We start from the raw sequence: 18,613 nt of genomic DNA, 5'->3' as shown, positions 1-18,613 counted from the left end.
TCCTCACTACTATGGGAAGGTCTGAATGAATCTGGGAGGCATCAGGGTCAGGGAAACCCCAGGGACAAGGAATTGGAGCAGGAACTGTGTCTCTGCCTCCGCCGCAGGCTGCTTGCTAGTATCTTCCAAGCTGAGGATTTGCTGCTTCTGTCGTAGGTCATTTATTCATTCAGCAAGTATGTCCACAAACACTGGGAGCCAAACAGTAACAGTTCAGTTCTTACCCTGGGAGAAACTGAGTCCAGCAAGGAAACTGACACGAAACTGGACAAACACATTAGGGTGTGACAAGTACCAGGTCAAGGGAAGTGCCCTGTCTTGTAAAGCCCAGGAGTGAATTTACAGGAGGGTGACTCATCAGCTGGGTCCTGGGAACAAGGGCAGTGGGTACAGCACAGCCCACAGCAGTGTGTCAGAGCCAGTGCTGACAGCCGCAGAGTAGGGCAGGGAAGTGGGGACAGGAGAGCCTCGGAGGCCCTGCTCCAGGGCCTTAGCCTTGACCTTAGCCTCCAAATAAGAGGCTGTTACCAGAGGCCTGACTCGCTCAAGTCTGTGTCTCGATTGCAGTGTGGTGACCCAGGGGCCAGACTGGAAGGCAAGGGAAAGGAAACTTTGAGTTTGATACCCCAGGTAGGAAAAGACAAGACCAAGGGGGAGGTGACTGAGACTGGGGCTGAGAGACTTGAGTGAGAGAAGTGACAGGCTTGGGACTCTAATGGCAACACGAGAGAGACCCTCCAGCATGAGACCCCCTTGGGTGTGTCCCAGGTTGGAGCCAGTATGATAGTTCTGGTGCAGTTGGGGCTCATTGACAAGGTTCCTGGGAGGCATTCAAGTGCAAGTGGAGGTGTGAGACTAGCAGTTGCCAGCGCAGAGATGTAATTGAAGCCATGGCAATGAACCAGTCCTCACTCAACATGGAGGATAAACCCAGGGAGCTATTCCTGGACAGCCCTGCTGCTAGATGAGCCCCAGGGCTTGATGACTAGTCACCTGCAGCTCCATTCCTTCACCTGCCTACCCCCAGCTGCATCTGCTCAGTGCCATATGCAGGAACCACCATCTGAAGAGATGTGGTTTCACAGCCAGCTAGTTCCAGTTCTTGGGTGGTCAAATAACCCTAGAGCTCTGGAAGGCAGAAGTAATTCTCCATCTTTTCAGCCCAAGGACAACCAAGATCCTTCTGCAACCTCAAGTAGTTAAGCAAAAGGTCCTGCTGCTACCTTCAGAGAATGGTCATCCTTCCTTCGCTCCCACCCCAAGTTGCCCTCCCTCCAGAGTGTTCCACCCACTGTAGTGGTCTCTGGCCTTTGAGCAGTCCCCAGAAGGCATGTTCCACAGTTCCCAGGTCTGGTGTGCATTTTATAAACCTGTGTATCCTTCCTGAAAGACTGTTACTCCAGGGCTCAGTTCAGATGTTCCCTCCTTTGCAGACATCCTCAGGGAAGTCTTTAACACTTGTAATGCACCTTGCATCTCTCTCTAGCCTGCCATGCACTGAACCTTCTGATTGCAGCTCCCTGGAGTCACTGTCCACTTGACCTGAGCCTTGTAGAGAGGAACAAACATACAGTGTTAGGTCAGAGACTATTATCATTATGCATTTGGATGTCAGCCCCCTCTTTGATGTCCTTCTTAACTAGTTTGGCTGCCATCAAGAATCCAGTTTCCTTGGTAGGCATGGAGTGATGACTGCTTGTTCTCTAGCACCTTGGAAGCAAGGTAAAAGCAAGGCTCTCCCTGGTCCCCATCCCATTTTGAGACATTCTTCCTGCTCTTGCCTTTAGGCACTAATCCCTGATGCTCTGAAGCTATGCTCATGCTTGTGTTGTCTGCATCTATGATCCATCCATCCATCCTTTTCCCGAGTGTTGTCTTCTGACCCTTTCTCTTCTTCCCAGGCCAAGCTCACGCTCACTAGAGTAAGCTCCCCTTAGTCACTCTCTGACCAGTGCTCTTTAGTTTCTTGCCTGTTGCCTTTCTGACACATCTGGTCCATCCTACACTGTCTCGCCTTCTATACTTAGAGGATAGCATGTGACTATATGTGTCTGTGGCACTCAGCTGGGTGGCTCTCCCACTTACTTGAACTCTCATGTAGCCTGGCTGGCCTATAGGTCCTTAGTCCCTTTATTCCTTGCCCATTCACATGGCCCTTTTTTCAGACCTCTGATTGTCCAGCTTTGAGGCTCTCACTTGCCCTCCCTTTTTCTTTCAGTTTCCAGCAAGGAAAAAGTCATTGGACATACCTCATCATCTAAAGGAAGAGTTGTCCTGCCCGTGTAGTCCTTTTTTGCTTCCTCAGACTGAAATCCAGGGATCTGCTGTCTCTCCTCTGCCCTGGCTCCCATTCTGTATCCTGTGCCCACTGTTGAGTTTCAAAGGCAGGCAGGCAGTTCCTGCCTTCTCAGTTTGTTTCCTTTTCCTCACTTCCAAGTTCATTGTTTCCATTGTCACCTGAGCACTCACTCCTTCAGTCTCTGCTTTATCACTTAATCCAAGGTAGGTTTTGGATATATGCCATCATAGATGGTACCAGTCGACCTTTGATATGTGCTCTCCTTTAAGCCTTGGCTCCTTGACTTTCAGGCAAGCAGGAGTCATAGGATCACCATCTTCTCCATATTTCTCACCAGCCTCTCTGACCGCTTTTCCACCTCCCTGTGAGTTCCTGTCCCTCACCTAGACTTTGTAGACCATCTCTCTAGGGAAGAAAAGCCATCTAGGTGGCATTTTTACCCTGTTCTTGACCTTGGCATTTCTGATAACTACTGGTCCTCTTTGGGGACATCCTGCAGGTACCTCAAACTTAGGGCATAACAAAAGAGACCTACCTTTTCTTTTCCATTGTCTGTTGAGTAAAGGGGACCACTCCACTCTTTTGTTTGACCTTGAGCCGTGGACATTGTCATGGGCAAGCGCATTGTGACTGAAAGCAGCGAGCCTTGGACTTAAGTTTGAAGCTCAGCTTGATCGCACTTGCTGTATGACCTTGGGCAAATCAGTTCATCTCTAAGCCTCGGTTTTCCATCTGTAAAATGAGAACAGCAGGAACCTCAGGCATAGACTGGGAGGATGGTAAGACATGATACATGGAAAGCTGGGTCACATGCCCGGCGTCTGAGTGCTCAGTCCTGAGGGCCCGGGAGCAGCTCTAGTTATCGGTGATGTTCCCTGTATATGTGTCTGTCATTTTTACCTTCCTGCCGGACTCTGAAAATCCCTATCCATGATATCTACCCACAGCATCTATGTTTAAAGCCTTCAGTTGGTAATATTGGGTGCCTCAGGCTCAAACCCAGACCTCTGCACAGCCTACAGGCCGTAGGAGCCAGCTGTAGCTTGGCTTCCTAGCTTCATCTCAGTCTTACTTCCTAACCTACCTTCCTGGCTTCCAAGGTCCCTCCACACCACACCTTCCCAGGCAAAACCAAAAGCAGAACAAAGCTCTAGGCTCCAACTGTATTTCTGCATGGGGTGCTTATTCTTCCCAGGGTAATAACACTCACCCGTCAGTGCCCGCCAGGAGCACTCAGATGGCCCAGGCTGGCTTAAACATGCCTTGGACTTTCTGCCCTGTAGCACTTGACACGGCCGCTCGAATTAAGCTGTCCATTTAGATGTCTCTCTTCCCTGGCTGACTGAAGCTGGGAAACAGACCATGTCTTGTGCCCAGTTGTCCTCCCAAAGCTTAGTCCACTGTCTCACAGTCAATGAGCAAAAGGAACTAAGTCTGGAACTCATGAACTATGCCTTGCTGATTTACTAGCCGCTTGATCTTGAACCAGTTTTGTATTCTTACCAAAGCTGAAGTTCCCCATCTGTGTGAACTGTGTTATGGTACAGCAAGGGCAGTGGTGAGGGCTAAAGGACGACTTGCTGCAGGGCTAGGTCTGTGCATGTAGCTGCTCTCCTCTCCAGGTAGTGTTAGTAATAAGGAGGCGCTCTCCACACCAGGACTTCTCAGACCTTCCTGAGGAGACACTTCCTTATCTAGAACAACCAGCAGGCAGGCTGTGCATGCCCTGTGATGTCTGCAGACACTGCTCCAGGCCACACCGCTCACTGCTTTCCTGAGTACGTAGAGTTCTGGCACATGGGGAAGGAGACTCGGACCCCTACAGCCATCCTGAGCAACCTTTTCTTGTAAATTACAAACTTCGATATTAAGGTTCAGAGAAAGTGATTAGTCCAAGGGGCTCTAAAGAATTGAGCTCAGGTGTGTAGTCAGTGTTCAGAAGAGACAGAGGTCACATGGCTGCCCACTGGGGAAAAGAGCATTCTCTCTAAGGTGATTCAGAGGTGGAGGCAAGTCTTCTCTCCCCAGACTCAGTTTCCTTTGTCTCTCCCTCAATCTGCAAGTCACCTGCAAACTCATGAGGTGGGACTTCACCACAGTCTCCCTAGCTGACTTCTGGGCTCTGCTAGCCTCCTGGCACCTTGGGTTTAGGTACAGAAATTTGGATGGCTCAGCCCACAGATGGATTTCTATTCTCCTGATTCAAGTCTGTTGAAGAGGATTTACAGGACCTGCCAGTCTTTAGGGCTCAGGAGCTGCTTTTATACCTTGTGGTGAGGGCCCTGTCTGTCACTAATCATGGTATGCTGTAGGACACATTGAGATGTGGGCTGCGATGTGTGGAGCTGGCTGAGCAGTGAGAGACCTTTCAAGAGATGCCCCTCTTCAATAAGACAGCATCAGGAGGACATTCACAGTCAGCCACTTACTCGGAGCATCTCAGCTCCTACAGCACTTTTCCTTTAAGACTGCATAATAACACATCTCCCTGCCACCTACAGAGTTGAAGAGACTGCTCCACAGCCATGCATCCTCACTTTGTTCTTTAGTCCACAGTTACTGTCTCTACTTTGTAGATGAGTCCACTGGGGCCTAACTGGGGAGTAAACAAATTACTCAAGCTCATACTAACCCATCTTCAGGAAGTAGATCCTAGCCCTCTTAGACCCTAGAGCTGACACAAACCCATAGTGAATAAACTGTCCAAAGCTACCCTCAGGAGCATATTTGTACTTCTACCCCTGAGACTTGATACCTGTCTGCTTTCATCACCCCCTCATCCCTGCAGGGTTGAGGAATATATGAAGATTGTGAGTCTCTGTCTTCAGCAAGTGTCAAAGCTAGGTCCCAATTGGATGTTTCACATTATACTTGATCGATAGCAGACCTCTGCTGAAATTGTGTCTTCTATTGCAGGAAAAAGAGAAGGCTCGGTTGGCCACAGAAGCTCTGAAGCAGGTGAATCGTGTTTCTGGAAGCCAGGAGCCAAGGCCTGCCAGGGAGAGGCTCCTAGAGTGGCCTGACCAGGAACTGGACCGCGTCAATAGCTTCTTGAGCAGCCGCTTGCAGGAGATCAAGAGCACTGTCAAGGACTCCCTCTGTGCCAGCCTGAGTATGTGTGAGCTCAGCGTGGAGAGCAGTGGGTTTAAGGAGGGGACTGTGGAAGCTCAGACCCTCACTCCTTCAGACCTCAGTGGCTCCTCTCAGAAACGGCCTGACATCAACCTTGACCTGTCCCCTTTGACCTTGGGTTCCCCTCAGAGCCACACGTTACAAGCCCCAAGTGAACCAGTCCCACCTTGGGCAGAAAGGAGAGACCCTCACCCACCACCATGGACAGAGGTGAGGGGCCCACCTCCTGGTATCCCTGAGAATGGGCTTGTGAGAAGACTCAACACTGTGCCCAACCTGTCCAGGGTGATCTGGGTCAAGACACCCAAGCCAGGCAACCCAAGCTCTGAGGAAAGTTCAAAGGAAGTTCCCAGTTGCAAACAGGAATTATCTGAGCCTGTGGCCACAGGTGGAAAGCCAAAAAAGAGCAAGAGACAGGGAAGTCAAGCAAAGAAGACTTTGGCAAGTCCAGCCCCCTGGTCACCAGCCAATCTAGAGGCTTCCGGTGCCAAGAGCCAGGTATCTAGCCCCAAGCAGCCCAGCAAGGGCTCAGAGCCTGCCAAAGTGGGCAGTGGTGCAGAACCTGGAGAGGGCAGTCCGGGGAGCCGGCCAGGACCAATTCAGGCTGACAGCCCCAAAACTGACAAGAAGGGTAGTTCCTGGCAGAATTGGCCAGGTGGGGCCAAGGCACGGACTCTGGAGCAGGAATCTGAGCAGACCCCTGGTCCAGCAAGGCCACAGAGCTTGTCCCAAGGCAAGGGCCGCAGCCGCCGGAGCCGAAACAAGCAGGAGAAGTCAGCCTCCTCCTTGGGTGAGTGCACCAGGAACCAAGTGGCTGAACCCCCACTCCAACCAAGCCATGGGGTGGAGGGCAGTCCCAGCATGACCCCAGAGGCCTGGCCATAGGCACTGAGCCCTCCTGGCTGTGTCTTCCTAGACGATGTGTTCCTGCCCAAAGACTTGGATGGGGTGGAGATGGATGAGACAGACCGAGAGGTGGAGTACTTCAAGAGGTAGGTGTGTGCTGTCTGCTTTTCCCAGCTGAGGGGTACTTATGGTCTGCCCAAGCCCCATATTGTGTCTTAAGCCTAGAAGATCCACGGGGTTCCTCACTGCCCTTCCACATAGCCTGAACCCAGGGAGCCACTTGGCAAGACGATCACCTGGGAAAGTGCAAGGATAAGGTGAAGGAGCCATGTCACCACCGAGGAGCAGGGCTTCAGGGTTGCTCAAGAACTCTTTACATAAACTAGGCTGGCCTCAAACTCACGGAGATCCATCCCTAGTGCTGGTATTTTGCTAGTACTTCTGTTCTAGTGGGCCAAGCTCTAGGCAGAGTCGAGATTCAAAAAGAAATACATGGCCCAGCGATTGGTGCCATTACAAGCATAAAGGTGTGATGAGGCCACCTGTGGGAAGCCTTCAGACCAGCCTGGGGGCTGGAGGGCGCTTTTCTGGGGAGCTGAGACTGAGCTGAGCTCAGCAGGGATGCTGGAAGGTGTCTGTAACAGTGGGCACCATGTACAGATGTCTGAGGGAGAAGCAGCCAGCTCAGTACAGTGAGGGTGAGGGAGAGATGATGGCCATGCGTTGTCCCCTGGCCTCATGGACAGCACTTCCCAAGCCTGTCAAACCCCGGCAGACACTGGGACGCCACAGTGGCTGTTTAGAGCCAGCTCCTTTCTTTTCTTTCTTTTTTTTTTTTTAAGAGCCTTGCCAAATAACCCAGGCTGCCTCAAACTGGAGGCAGTCATGAGTGTTGGGATACAGTGTATCACTCTAGGCTTCCAGCTGGTTTCTGAGTAAATGGGATGTGTTTTGTCCAGGAAAGAACTTCTTACTGTGTTTTGCCCATATTTCCAAAACCCAATAGGTTCTGTTTGGATTCTGCAAAGCAAACTCGTCAGAAAGTTGCTGTGAACTGGACCAACTTCAGCCTCAAGAAAACCACTCCTAGCACAGCTCAGTGAGGTAGAGACCCCAGCTATCATCAGCACCCACTTCCTTCCATGCTCTGTGCCCCTCTAAACCATTCTGTATGATGACACTAGGGATTTGGGCTCAGGGCTTGCTGGCCCTGCTTTCTGCCCCTATATAGCAACCACATCTCCAGATTCAGTTGCTGATGCTCCGCGCGCGCGCGCCCTCCCCTTCTGTGTGTTCCCTCACCAAGGCCTCTGCTCTTCCATCAGCCCTCCCTGGTTTTATCTTGCTGCTGCTTCTCCTGAAGGCCAGCTTCCTGGGATGTCAGAACTGGGGCTCAGTCTCCCAGAGCATCCTGGCAACAGCAGACTTCATGGAGCTGCCCCATGCGTGGGCAGTGGGCTTACCCACTTGTTTCCTCAGTGCAGGCTATCCCTTCCACCTGAAGCAGCATAGAGTCCAGCCCTAAGGGAACAGTGGCAGGCCATTGATAAATCACAGAAGTGCTGATGAGGCACATACACCTGCATGCCAGAAGAGGGTGACAGATCCTTTTACAGATAGTTGAGAGCCACCATGTGGTTGTTGAGAATTGAATCAGGATCTCAGGAAGAGTAGTGCTCCTGACTGCTAAGCCATCCCCTCACCCCCCTTTTTTTAACTATGTATTTTTATTTTACGTGTTATTGGTGTTTCACCTGTGTGTTTGTCTGTGAGAGGGTGTCCAATTCCAAGTTACAGACAGTTGTAAGCTGCCATGTGGGTACTGGGAATTGAACAAATTCCTTTGGAAGAGCAGCTAGTGCTCTTAACCTCTGAACCATCTCTCCAGCCCCACAGTTCCGTGTCTTAACTTTGTGCTGTGTATCTGCATCAGGAATTTTTTTGTCTGAGAACTGCATAGCTGCCCTTAGTACAATGGGAGATCTGACCTGTGTACACATACTCTTGAGGTCCCCACCTGACACTATGTTCCTGTGTCCTTTAAAAATTTATCTCTGGGTTGAAGCAGTAAGCTTTCTGGAATCTGAATAACTCCCCCAGGGCAGTACAGAGGCCTGAAGCCAGAGCAGCCTCCAGAGTTGAGGCTCCCTGTGCTGTGCATATGTTGCCTCCAAGTTAAAGCTACTTTCTTCAGAGCCACCTCAGGCCTCCTGTGCTTTGAGGAGACTGATTCTTTGCCACTTCAGGATAACCACACCCCAAGGGTAGCTTCTAGAGATAAGGTATCCTCTGACCTTTCTTTTCCACCACCACAAGAGTAAGGAATAACAAAGACCTCATCTGCTGCCTCTATGAAGAGATAAAGGGTCACACCTCACATAAACCCAATCACTGGTCTCCTGAGAAACCTAATCCAGCCATCTTCTATCTTAGCTAATCTCGTCCAAGACAGGAAGGCCACTGCCCTCCTCCCCACCCTCACGAGTATACATCCTGGAGCCATTCCATCATTTTCCAGGAAGCTCTAGGAGTCCACAGTGCTGACACAGCCTTGGAACCCAGCCCAGGCTATCTCCTTGAACCTGAGCAGGAGTCTGAATCCAGGGCTAGCCTCCACTAGCACCTGTAAGTGGGAGAATGGTTGCCAGCAACCGAGCTCTTACTCAGCCCTGACCTGCACAGGGGTGCTGCAGGAAGGGCCTTCGTTTTCTCAAGGACTGTCCCGTATATTGACAGAACCTCAGAACTGGGGCTCTATCCCTCACAGTTTTAAACTTCATTTTCTACTGAAAATTTTCCTATTTCCCCTATTTCAATTTGGGAAATCTGTCGCTTGTTTTTAGCCCAAGAAACAAAGCTAACACTGAATATTACCACTTCCCCAGACCCAGATGCAGCAGGGCTGGGCAGAAGCTGGGGATGTAATTCACAGGGACCCAGGGCCAACAAGGCCAGCGGGGGCGGGGAGAGAAGGCCTGGTACTCACTGTGATCCTACCCTCTTCTTCCCTCTCAGCCCTGCCCAGGTTGACGTCTCCAGGTCACCTCAAGGCCGCAGCTCAAGCTGCAGATGTAGTTCTGACGTGCCCTGCCACCTGTCTTGACCTGTCCTGCTCCCACCACCCTGACCAACCAAAAGCTGAATGGACGCCATGCTGTGCTGGGGCCTGTGAGGACCTCGGCAAAGCCACTTCCTGGTGCTACGCTGCCTGCACTCAGAGCCCGGGGCTGGGCTGGCCTGTGAGCCAAGGACTGGTGGGACTGCTGGGCTGGCCTGTGAGCAAGGGCTGGTGGGACTGCTGGCCCAAACCTGCTCTCTTTGTGTTTGGTTTCTGTTTTGTTTTTTTAATTCTTTACTTTTGATACTGTGAATATCTTTCATGGGGAGAGATAAAGCAACATTTGGACACAGAGTTAGTATGATGGTGATTTGCTGATCTGAATGGGGAGTGGGAGAGAGGTATATGTACTCAGAAATAGAGGTCTGTCTTAGTCACCATCTACAGCAGTATTCTGCTCAGGCAGTCTGCCATCGTTCTTATATAACCCTTAGAGTCCCCAAGCAATTCTGAGTGGGGCTGACAGCCCAACATAATGGAGATGGGGGACTAAGGTTATGACAACAAAGTGACTGCTAAACCGTCTGGCTGGGCCCAAAGGTTGTGGCTGTTGTCACTGTCTAGGCCCTGTCTCCTATTGGGAGGACTCAAGTACATCAACCTAGAACACTATATGGGCTGGGTAGCTCGACAATGGCCGCCTCTGCATAGTGAGAGGCTGATTCAGTCTAGTGCTTCAGGGTTGCTGGGAATTGAACCTGGATCCTCTGGAAGAGCTCAGTGCCCTTGACTGCTAAGCCATTTCTAGCCCTCAAGAGAGTCCCTAATCCACCGGGCAATGGTGATGCATGCCTTTAATCCCAGCACTCGGGATTTCTGAGTTCGAGGCCAGCCTGGTCTACAGAGTGAGTTCCAGGACAGCCAGGGATACACAGAGAAACCCTGTCTTGAAAAACCTAAAAAACAAAAAGAGAGAGAGAGTGTGTGTGTGTCCCTAATCTTTAGTCCACATTGGAAAACTGAAGAAGCTAAGCTCTGATGTCAGCAGAGTAGTTGCAAAAGCAACATTTCCTCGGATCTCCTTATGTCCAGGATACCACTGAGAAAAGTACAGCACATTTGAGTGTAGTGTCTTCACCCCTTAGTTAATCCTTCCCGGAAATGGCCTTACAGGTTCACCTTGCTTAGCCTTTACACTTAGTTTTCCCCTCTGCAATGTGATCATGTGGACCTAGGTTGGATATGGACTTTTACATATGCATGAGACCAGAGGCCCTGAGGCCTTTACAACTATGCACCTGCAGCCCTAGCCAGTTGAGAGCTACCCACACCATACCAACACAATTGGAGCAGTTAAGGACAAACACCTTTTAGAATTAGATCTGCGTGTCCAGTGGGAATGGGCTATGTATACACTCGTAAACCTTAAAACAAAACACATACTAAACATCTATAAAGTCAAGGAATCCACTTCACCTTCCCAAATCCTATTTTAATGTGGTAGATTTACTAAAAATGTCTCACATGTGCCGTGTCCAGGCTTAAGTCTTTTTAAAGATCTGTTTTATGTGTGAGTGTTTTGCTCACACTGTAAGCCTGGTGTTGAAGGTCAGAAGAGAGCATTGGATTCCACAGAAATGGAGTTAGAAATGTGAGGCACCATATAGGTGCTGAGAATCCAATCTGGGTCCTCTGCAAGAACCAATGCTCTTGGCCTGAGCCACCCTCCAGCCCTGCTAAATGCCATTCTTAGCAAGCGTCTGCTAGGCTCTGCAGTTAACCCATACTCTTCTCCTCCCCCAAGGGAGCAGGAGCCAGACCACAGGCTCACAGCTCCTGCTTCTCAGCCTGTTTCATTTTTAGGAAAGGGAAAACAGTTGTAGCCTTTTCTCTGTATTGGTTAGCTTTGTTTTTCACACTTAAAACTGCTCTTTAAAATTCCAGTTGTGGCAAGAGTTAAAGTCTGGTCAAGTACCTACAAAGTCTAGCTTTGGCCTTCAGCACACGGTCACCAGCTAGGTGACTCCTGACTTTCTTTCACATTCCCCACCCCTCCACAATTACTCTTCCATTATGAATTCCGGGTGTTTGTTTCTTTACCATGAGTTCTTACTGTGTAGCCCCAGCTGGCTTCAAACTCAGATCTGCCTGCTGAGTGCTGGGATTAAAGGTGCATGCAACCACCTGGCTTTTGGATTTTAATTATTCTTCAAGAGAGGCTACTTGCTATGAATATCACGAAAATTGATTTGCACTTCCTTTGTGATTTCATGCTAGGTATTGTGATTATACACAATCCCAGCACTCATGAGGTTGAAGCAGGAGGATCACCACAAGTTTGAAGCCAACCTTGGCTACATGGCAAGACCCTCTCTTAGGTTAAAAAAAAATCATTTTATTTCTCCCAATCTCAGAACACTTTGGCACTCCATGGTGATCGATGCACCTATTACAGATAAAGACTTGGGAAGGAGCAGCCAGCACTAGCTCTGTCTTTCCTCCTTAAAGTAGGACTCCTAACAACCTGGGCCCGTCTCCTTACCTCACACCAGCCCCTGAGATCTCTGCAGATGCCCCAAGGAATCTGGTTATTTGCTCTACACTCTCAGCCCCTTTCCTGCTCTCTTGATGGTGACTCCTCCCTCCACTAACTCGAAAACCCAGATCCAGCATCTCTTCTGTGCTATCTCTAGCTTCCCAGGTGGTCACTCTGAGATGTATATCATTTACACACATAACATACAAGGTTAAAAAAGACCTTGACCATTATTTTACTTCTGACCCGTCGGAACAGCGGTGTTATCTCACGTTAATGAATAATATTTTGCGAGCACCGCTTGCAGGGCTGAAACTCCTGGCCGCCAGAGGGCACAACGCTCCCCGGGAGCGTGCGGGAAAGGACAGCGTGCGGAGGGTAGGGCGTGTTCAACAGATTCATCCTTTAACCCACGACTTGGATCTTCTGCGCATGCTTCAAATCCTCCCGCTACCCACAAGGCTTCGCCAGACCCAATTGGCTCCGCTGCGCGTCCGTAAACGCGCTGGAAGAAGATTGTCCCGGTTCGCGATCCGGCGCTCACGCCGTTGCTAGGCGACCACAGCAGTTTTTCCTATCTGATTGGAGCTCAGATGCCCTGGCATTGCGCATGTGTGCAGCCTAAGATGGAGGATTCGGAACCGGAGCGGAAGGTGGGACTGAGGTTTGGTCCACGCGAGGGGGTGCGGGCAGGGGGAGGGGCCGCGGCTGACTCGGGTCTCCGCAGCGGGCACGCGCGGACGAGGCGACCGCGGGTGGGAGCCGCTCCGAGGACGAGGATGAGGACGACGAGGACTACGTACCCTATGTGCCGTTGCGGCAGCGCCGGCAGCTACTGGTGAGGGGCCGCATCCCTGGTGCAACGGCGACATGTCCCCGGCCGTCAGCGGGAGGGGGGATCTGGGGAGCTGTAGTCCTACCTTGGGTCGTGGTTCTGAGGAAGACCAGGGACTAGTGAACCTGAGTTCCGGACAGACGTGCGCCTCAGTGCACACGATCCCCTTCCCGGAAAAAGCCCTCCCGGGTGCTGTGCCCCCTCACCTGCTGGGTCCTGGGCTTGGCTCTGAGGGACACTGCTGGGACCTCAGCTCCAGAAGCTGCTGCAGCGAAGACGCAAGGGCGCTACGGAGGAAGAGCAGCAGGACAGTGGCAGTGAGCCCCGAGGAGATGAGGACGACATCCCGCTGGGCCCTCAGTCCAATGTCAGCCTCCTGGATCAGCACCAGCACCTCAAAGAGAAGGCTGAAGGTGGGCCTAGCAGGAAGGAGAGAGGACGGGCCTAGGCCGCAGTGCTCCTGCTTCTCTGACCTCTTCGGCTTCTTTTCTCAGCACGCAAGGAGTCCGCCAAGGAAAAGCAACTGAAGGAAGAAGAAAAGATTCTGGAGAGTGTGGCTGAAGGCCGAGGTACCATTATAGTTGGTTCAGAGCAGAGGTGGACTGAGCCACCTCCTCCCGATTTCAAAGGCGAGACCTCTTGGGTGGTCTTGCTCATTGAGCCATGTCTGTCTCCTCAGCCTTGATGTCAGTGAAGGAAATGGCCAAAGGCATCACCTATGACGATCCAATCAAAACTAGGTATGCCTTTCCAGTAAGTATATGAGGTTGGGACTGGCAGTGGTACCCTGACGCCCTGCTGTGCGGACTGGGGAGGGAGCTGCCCCACCATACTCTACCGTGTTGCCCTCTCCTGCCCACCACCTACCCATAGTTGGACACCCCCGCGTTATGTCCTGAGCATGTCTGAGGAGCGGCATGAGCGAGTTCGGAAGAAGTATCACATCCTGGTGGAGGGCGATGGTATCCCGCCACCCATCAAGAGCTTCAAGGAGATGAAGTTTCCTGCAGGTACCCGAGGAGAAGGGAGACACCGTGCTTTATCATCTTGCCCCTGTGAGGTTGTGTATCCCAGCACCCACTGCGCTCAGCCGTGGGAATGGAGAGTTGGAGATAGGAAGTCTCTCTGTGGTTGTTGGTGGTACTTGGTTTTGGGGGGAGGAGCTCTTTTGAGACAGGATCTCTTTCGGCAGCCCAGACTGACCTCAAATCCAAAACAGTCCTCCTGCAGCATCCCTACTGAACGCTTGTGCTAGCTAGCACTGGAGGCATAACCACCACACCCTGTGGGCAGTTGTGAAACCACGTGTCGTTTTGGAGGCCCAATTGTCCCCGAACATAATATGTCCAGGCTTTCCTCACACTCAAAGATCCAGTTATCTGTGCCTCCTAGGTTCAGGGCTTATAGGCATGTCCCACCACTCCTCACTAGAGGAAGGGTTTTTTGTTTTGTTTTGTTTTGTTTGAGACAGTGTTTCTCTGTGTAGCCCTGGCTGTCCTAGTACTCACTCTGTAGACCAGGCTGACCTCGAACTCAGAAATCTGCCTGACTCTGCCTCCCAAGTGCTGGGATTAAAGGCGTGCGCCACCACCGCCCGGCGAGGAAGGGTTTCTTTGGACTTATTTTCAGATGCCTCGGCTATCTTCTGCTTCAACAGAGCTTCCATGAGAACTTAGGCCCAGTGAGCCAGTGAGCCTTGGACCTACTGTTTCCTGACACCCCAGCCTCTGTTTCACGATTTACAACTTACAGGGAAGAACTAATTCTACCGGACTCAGGATGCCAATTAAACTCCTGTTCTTTACTACAGCTATCCTTCGGGGCCTGAAAAAAAAGGGCATCCTCCACCCAACACCCATTCAGATCCAGGGCATCCCTACCATGTAAGTGTGGGCTGTGAGCATGACTGCAACAGAGAAGCCATGCCCACTTATCCAGCTGTCTCCTGCTGGGCCAGTCCTGAAGCTGTCCTCTCCCGACAGTCTGTCCGGTCGGGACATGATCGGCATTGCCTTCACGGGGTCAGGCAAGACACTGGTATTCACTCTGCCAGTCATCATGTTCTGCCTGGAACAGGAGAAGCGGTTGCCTTTCTCCAAGCGAGAGGGGCCTTATGGGCTCATCATCTGCCCCTCGGTAAGATAGGCTAATCCTGGGGTCGGGAGAAGGACTGTGCTGGCTTCCGGTACCAGCCTTGTCTCTGCCTGTAGCGAGAGCTGGCTCGGCAGACCCACGGCATCCTGGAGTATTACTGCCGTCTGCTGCAGGAGGACAGCTCACCCCTCCTGCGCTGTGCCCTCTGCATCGGGGGCATGTCGGTGAAGGAGCAGATGGAGACCATCCGACAGTACGTACTGATGGTCTCGGTGGCATCCCCTGAGTGTCCAGAGAGGTAGAAGAAGCCTTTAGATTGGCTACTGCATGGGCCTCACACAGTTCTTCTGGGAGTCCAGTCCTTGAGGGAAAATGGTTTGGGGTAGGATGGAAAGATGTAGCTGGATATTGTGGGAATAGAACAGATGGAATGCCCCATTCTCTGGGATATTGGAAGTCAGAAAAGGCATTGCAGGGAAGGTGCCATTTGAAATTGGGGGTCAGTTCAGGTAGAAAGCTCAGAGATTGAAGTCTAGGGTATCCAGAAAAATCAGAACTATTTACTGTGGTTAACCAGACTAAGGTACTGATGTGGACTGGACCCCAGTAGCACCTCTGCTTGGTCCTTTCCAGGTAGTGCAATCCTAGCAGACATCTCTAGCACTCTGGACCAGGCCCCAAGATGATAGTCATACCAGAACCCACCCCTATGTCTGAGGTATTCCCAGGCTCAGGGAGGATGCAGGTGTATAACAGATAGCTCATCAGAAATGTGAGCCCAGCAAGGCCAGTAAAGGGGTGCAGGAACCAGGAGAAAACCTCTAGAGACTCAGGATAGCTCTTGTGGGGAAGGCATGACAAAGTAAGTGCTAGCCAGAAAGGTCTAGCCCTTACTAATAAGCTGCTTTTGTTATACAGAAGATAGCCTGGGGAAGTGCTGAGAGGCAGGGGAGGAGACAGCGAAAGCAGAAGGCAGTGTACAGCCTCTTGGTAGCTCATAGAGATACCCAGGAACCCAAAACTTAGGGTTTCTTTGTTCTCAGTGGTGTGCACATGATGGTAGCCACACCTGGACGCCTCATGGATTTGCTGCAGAAGAAAATGGTCAGCCTAGACATCTGCCGCTACCTAGCCCTGGATGAAGCTGACCGCATGATTGACATGGGCTTTGAGGGTGACATTCGTACCATCTTCTCCTACTTCAAGGTGCCCGACCCCTGCATGTAAATACACTCATGTACTGCATGCTGAGCTGCAGGGTCCCTGCACTGCATGCCCTCTGCTTCTCAGGCTCTGTGGCTCAGCTGTTCGGTATCCCCTGACAGCATCCCCTGTGTGGTCTTTTTTTTTTTTTTTTTTTTTTTTTTTTTTTTTTTTTTGAGACAGGGTTTCTCTGTGTAGCTTTGGCTGCCCTGGAATTCACTTTGTAGACTAGGCTGGCCTCGAACTCAGAAATCCGCCTGCCTCTGCCTCCCGAGTGCTGGAATTAAAGGCGTGTACCACCATGCCCGACATAGCTCAGTGGTTCTTAACCTTCCTAATGATGAGACCACAACAGCTCCTTGCGAGGCGGTGACCCCAACCGTAAAGTTAATTTATAGCACCACTTCATAACTGTAATGTTGTTACTATTATGAATTGTAAACATCTGATATGAAGGCTCTCTGATATGGGACCCCCCAAAGGGGTTGAGACCCTCAGGTTGAGAACCACTGCCTTTCTCAGGGCCAACGGCAGACTCTGCTCTTCAGTGCCACCATGCCGAAGAAGATTCAAAACTTTGCCAAGAGTGCCTTGGTAAAGCCTGTCACCATCAATGTGGGTCGTGCTGGAGCAGCCAGCCTTGATGTCATCCAGGTAGGCACACACTCCTAATAGACAGAGTCTTACTAGTATAGGCTAAAGCTGCCTTGCTCCCTTGAAGTTAACCAAAGAGTCCACCTGTGGCCTTTAGCCAAGGCCATCCTTAGGCTGTCTAGTCCTCACAGCAAGGGGCTTCTGGTCACCTAGTGCAGACTGCGAGCCCAGCTCCAGTGTCGGCCATGACTGGTGAGCTGAACCTTGGGGTCCCCTGACCTGGCCCTTCTGGTGGCAGGAGGTGGAGTATGTGAAGGAGGAAGCCAAGATGGTGTACTTGCTTGAGTGCCTGCAGAAGACACCCCCACCTGTGAGTATAGCTGGGCCCAGAGTTCCCATGATAAAATGGGATGGGAGGGATGTATGCCAGGTGGGAGTCAGTGTGATACTTTCTAACTGGAGCGGCCTTTTCGGGGCAGGTGCTCATCTTTGCAGAGAAGAAAGCAGATGTGGATGCCATTCACGAATACCTCCTGCTCAAGGGTGTTGAGGCTGTAGCCATTCATGGGGGCAAAGGTCAGGATGGTCAACACATTGGCATAGCCCTGCTGCCATGACAGCTTCCTGCCTTCCTCTCTATCCCCTTCCCCTTCCCTGCCTGGCTAGCCTGTGCTACTTCCAACACTCCTACTTTAGTTCTGACACCTACCTGACCCACCCCAGACCAGGAAGAGCGGACCAAGGCCATTGAGGCATTCCGGGAAGGCAAGAAGGACGTCTTAGTGGCCACAGATGTGGCCTCTAAAGGCCTGGACTTTCCTGCCATCCAGCATGTCATCAACTATGACATGCCTGAAGAGATAGAAAACTATGGTAAGGCGCATGGGTATTGGTGGGCTGGACAAGAGGAGGGCCAGGCCTCCGGGAAGTCGACCAGAGCCTGTTCCTTTCCTTGCAGTGCACAGAATTGGCCGCACTGGGCGTTCAGGAAACACAGGCATCGCTACCACCTTCATCAACAAGGCCTGCGGTGAGGCCCTCCACATAGCTGCCTGGCTCTACCTTGGGTTCTGAAGCCAGGATAGACCCTAATGGTGCTCATTGTCTCTCCCTCAGATGAGTCAGTGCTCATGGACCTCAAAGCCTTGTTGCTGGAGGCCAAGCAGAAGGTACCACCTGTTCTGCAAGTGCTGCACTGTGGGGACGAGTCCATGCTGGACATTGGAGGTGAGTGTTGACTGTGGTCCATGGTGGACATTGGAGGTGAGTGTTGACTGTGGTCCATGCTGGACATTGGAGGTGAGTGTTGACTGTGGTCCATGGTGGACATTGGAGGTGAGTGTTGACTGTGGTCCGTGCTGGACATTGGAGGTGAGTGTTGACTGTGGTCCGTGCTGGACATTGGAGGTGAGTGTTGACTGTGGTCCGTGCTGGACATTGGAGGTGAGTGTTGACTGTGGTCCGTGCTGGACATTGGAGGTGAGTGTTGACTGTGGTCCATAGTGGACATTGGAGGTGAGTGTTGAGCAGGGGCTCTAGTCTTCAGTCTACAGCTGGGTTCCTTGGGGCTAGTAAGGCAAAAAGATTGAAATACCAGGAATCCAGTCTTGGCTGGTCAAGACCCAGGACCTGAAACTTGGTCCTGTGACCTTGCTGACCCTTCTCTTCACCCACAGGAGAACGGGGCTGTGCCTTCTGTGGAGGCCTTGGCCATCGGATCACTGACTGCCCCAAACTTGAAGCTATGCAGACCAAGCAGGTCAGCAACATTGGCCGCAAGGACTACCTGGCCCACAGCTCCATGGACTTCTGAGCCGTCTGACTTCTCTCTTCTCCCCAAGAGTCCAATGCTAGGACACTGGCCATGTGCACACCAGCACTCAAGACAAGAAGCCAGCCTCCCGGCCCAGCTGGCCTGGGCAGCCCCAGTGCCCTCAGAATTACTATTTTTGTTCTCCTCCCCAGCATTAAAGCACAATCCCTTTTCTTGGACCAGTTCTTCCTCTCTCACCCACC

At 51.6% G+C, this 18,613-nt stretch overlaps 2 protein-coding genes and 1 long non-coding RNA gene across 19 annotated transcripts in view; 2 read left to right on the top strand and 1 right to left on the bottom strand.

Annotated features, from left to right (window-relative positions):
- Positions 1-9,689, top strand: part of Fam193b (family with sequence similarity 193, member B) — a 31,805-nt gene extending 22,116 nt beyond the window's left edge. For 13 of the 14 annotated variants that reach the window (XR_001780770.2, NM_145382.4, XM_006517199.4 and 10 more), the window contains 4 exons: positions 5,216-6,221; positions 6,348-6,423; positions 7,284-7,381; positions 9,293-9,689. Coding sequence is in view for 12 of the 14 variants with exons in the window: in NM_145382.4 (NP_663357.2) it covers positions 5,216-6,221; positions 6,348-6,423; positions 7,284-7,380 (1,179 nt within the window). In the remaining 2 variants the exon portion in view is untranslated. Of the gene's footprint in view, positions 1-5,215; positions 6,222-6,347; positions 6,424-7,283; positions 7,382-8,710; positions 8,903-9,292 lie in introns of all 14 variants that reach the window. The other variant, XR_382427.4, reaches the window with a different exon arrangement.
- Gm46416 lies at positions 146-13,010 on the bottom strand. 2 transcript variants are annotated; one of them, XR_003950651.1, is made up of 5 exons: positions 12,913-13,010; positions 12,118-12,805; positions 2,835-3,031; positions 1,371-1,548; positions 146-588 (listed from the first exon to the last, which is right to left on the bottom strand). It is a non-coding gene; the product is annotated as a predicted gene, 46416 (long non-coding RNA). The 2 variants fall into 2 exon arrangements; XR_001780952.2 differs by having other exon boundaries at positions 146-1,548.
- Ddx41 (DEAD box helicase 41) lies at positions 12,347-18,595 on the top strand. 3 transcript variants are annotated; one of them, NM_134059.2, is made up of 17 exons: positions 12,347-12,524; positions 12,599-12,709; positions 12,960-13,119; positions 13,201-13,275; positions 13,386-13,446; positions 13,580-13,716; positions 14,517-14,589; positions 14,689-14,842; positions 14,917-15,053; positions 15,844-16,006; positions 16,526-16,657; positions 16,896-16,967; positions 17,077-17,173; positions 17,321-17,470; positions 17,556-17,627; positions 17,714-17,824; positions 18,274-18,595. In NM_134059.2, the coding sequence occupies exons 1-17, from the start codon at positions 12,498-12,500 to the stop codon at positions 18,408-18,410; spliced, it is 1,869 nt and encodes a 622-aa protein (NP_598820.2). In that variant the 5' UTR covers positions 12,347-12,497; the 3' UTR covers positions 18,411-18,595. The 3 variants fall into 3 exon arrangements, 2 of the variants coding, with proteins under 2 accessions (NP_598820.2, XP_030103292.1); XR_003950486.1 differs by having other exon boundaries at positions 12,351-12,524; positions 17,294-17,470; positions 18,274-18,583; XM_030247432.1 differs by having other exon boundaries at positions 12,475-12,524; positions 13,386-13,459; positions 18,274-18,589.
- Positions 18,596-18,613: the final 18 nt, after the last annotated feature.

Source organism: Mus musculus, chromosome 13, assembly GCF_000001635.26.
Source record: "Mus musculus strain C57BL/6J chromosome 13, GRCm38.p6 C57BL/6J".
Classification (NCBI taxonomy): Eukaryota; Metazoa; Chordata; class Mammalia; order Rodentia; family Muridae; genus Mus; species Mus musculus.
The sequence above is the reverse complement of the archived record's forward strand: the minus strand, read 5'-3'. Positions and strand labels throughout refer to the sequence as shown.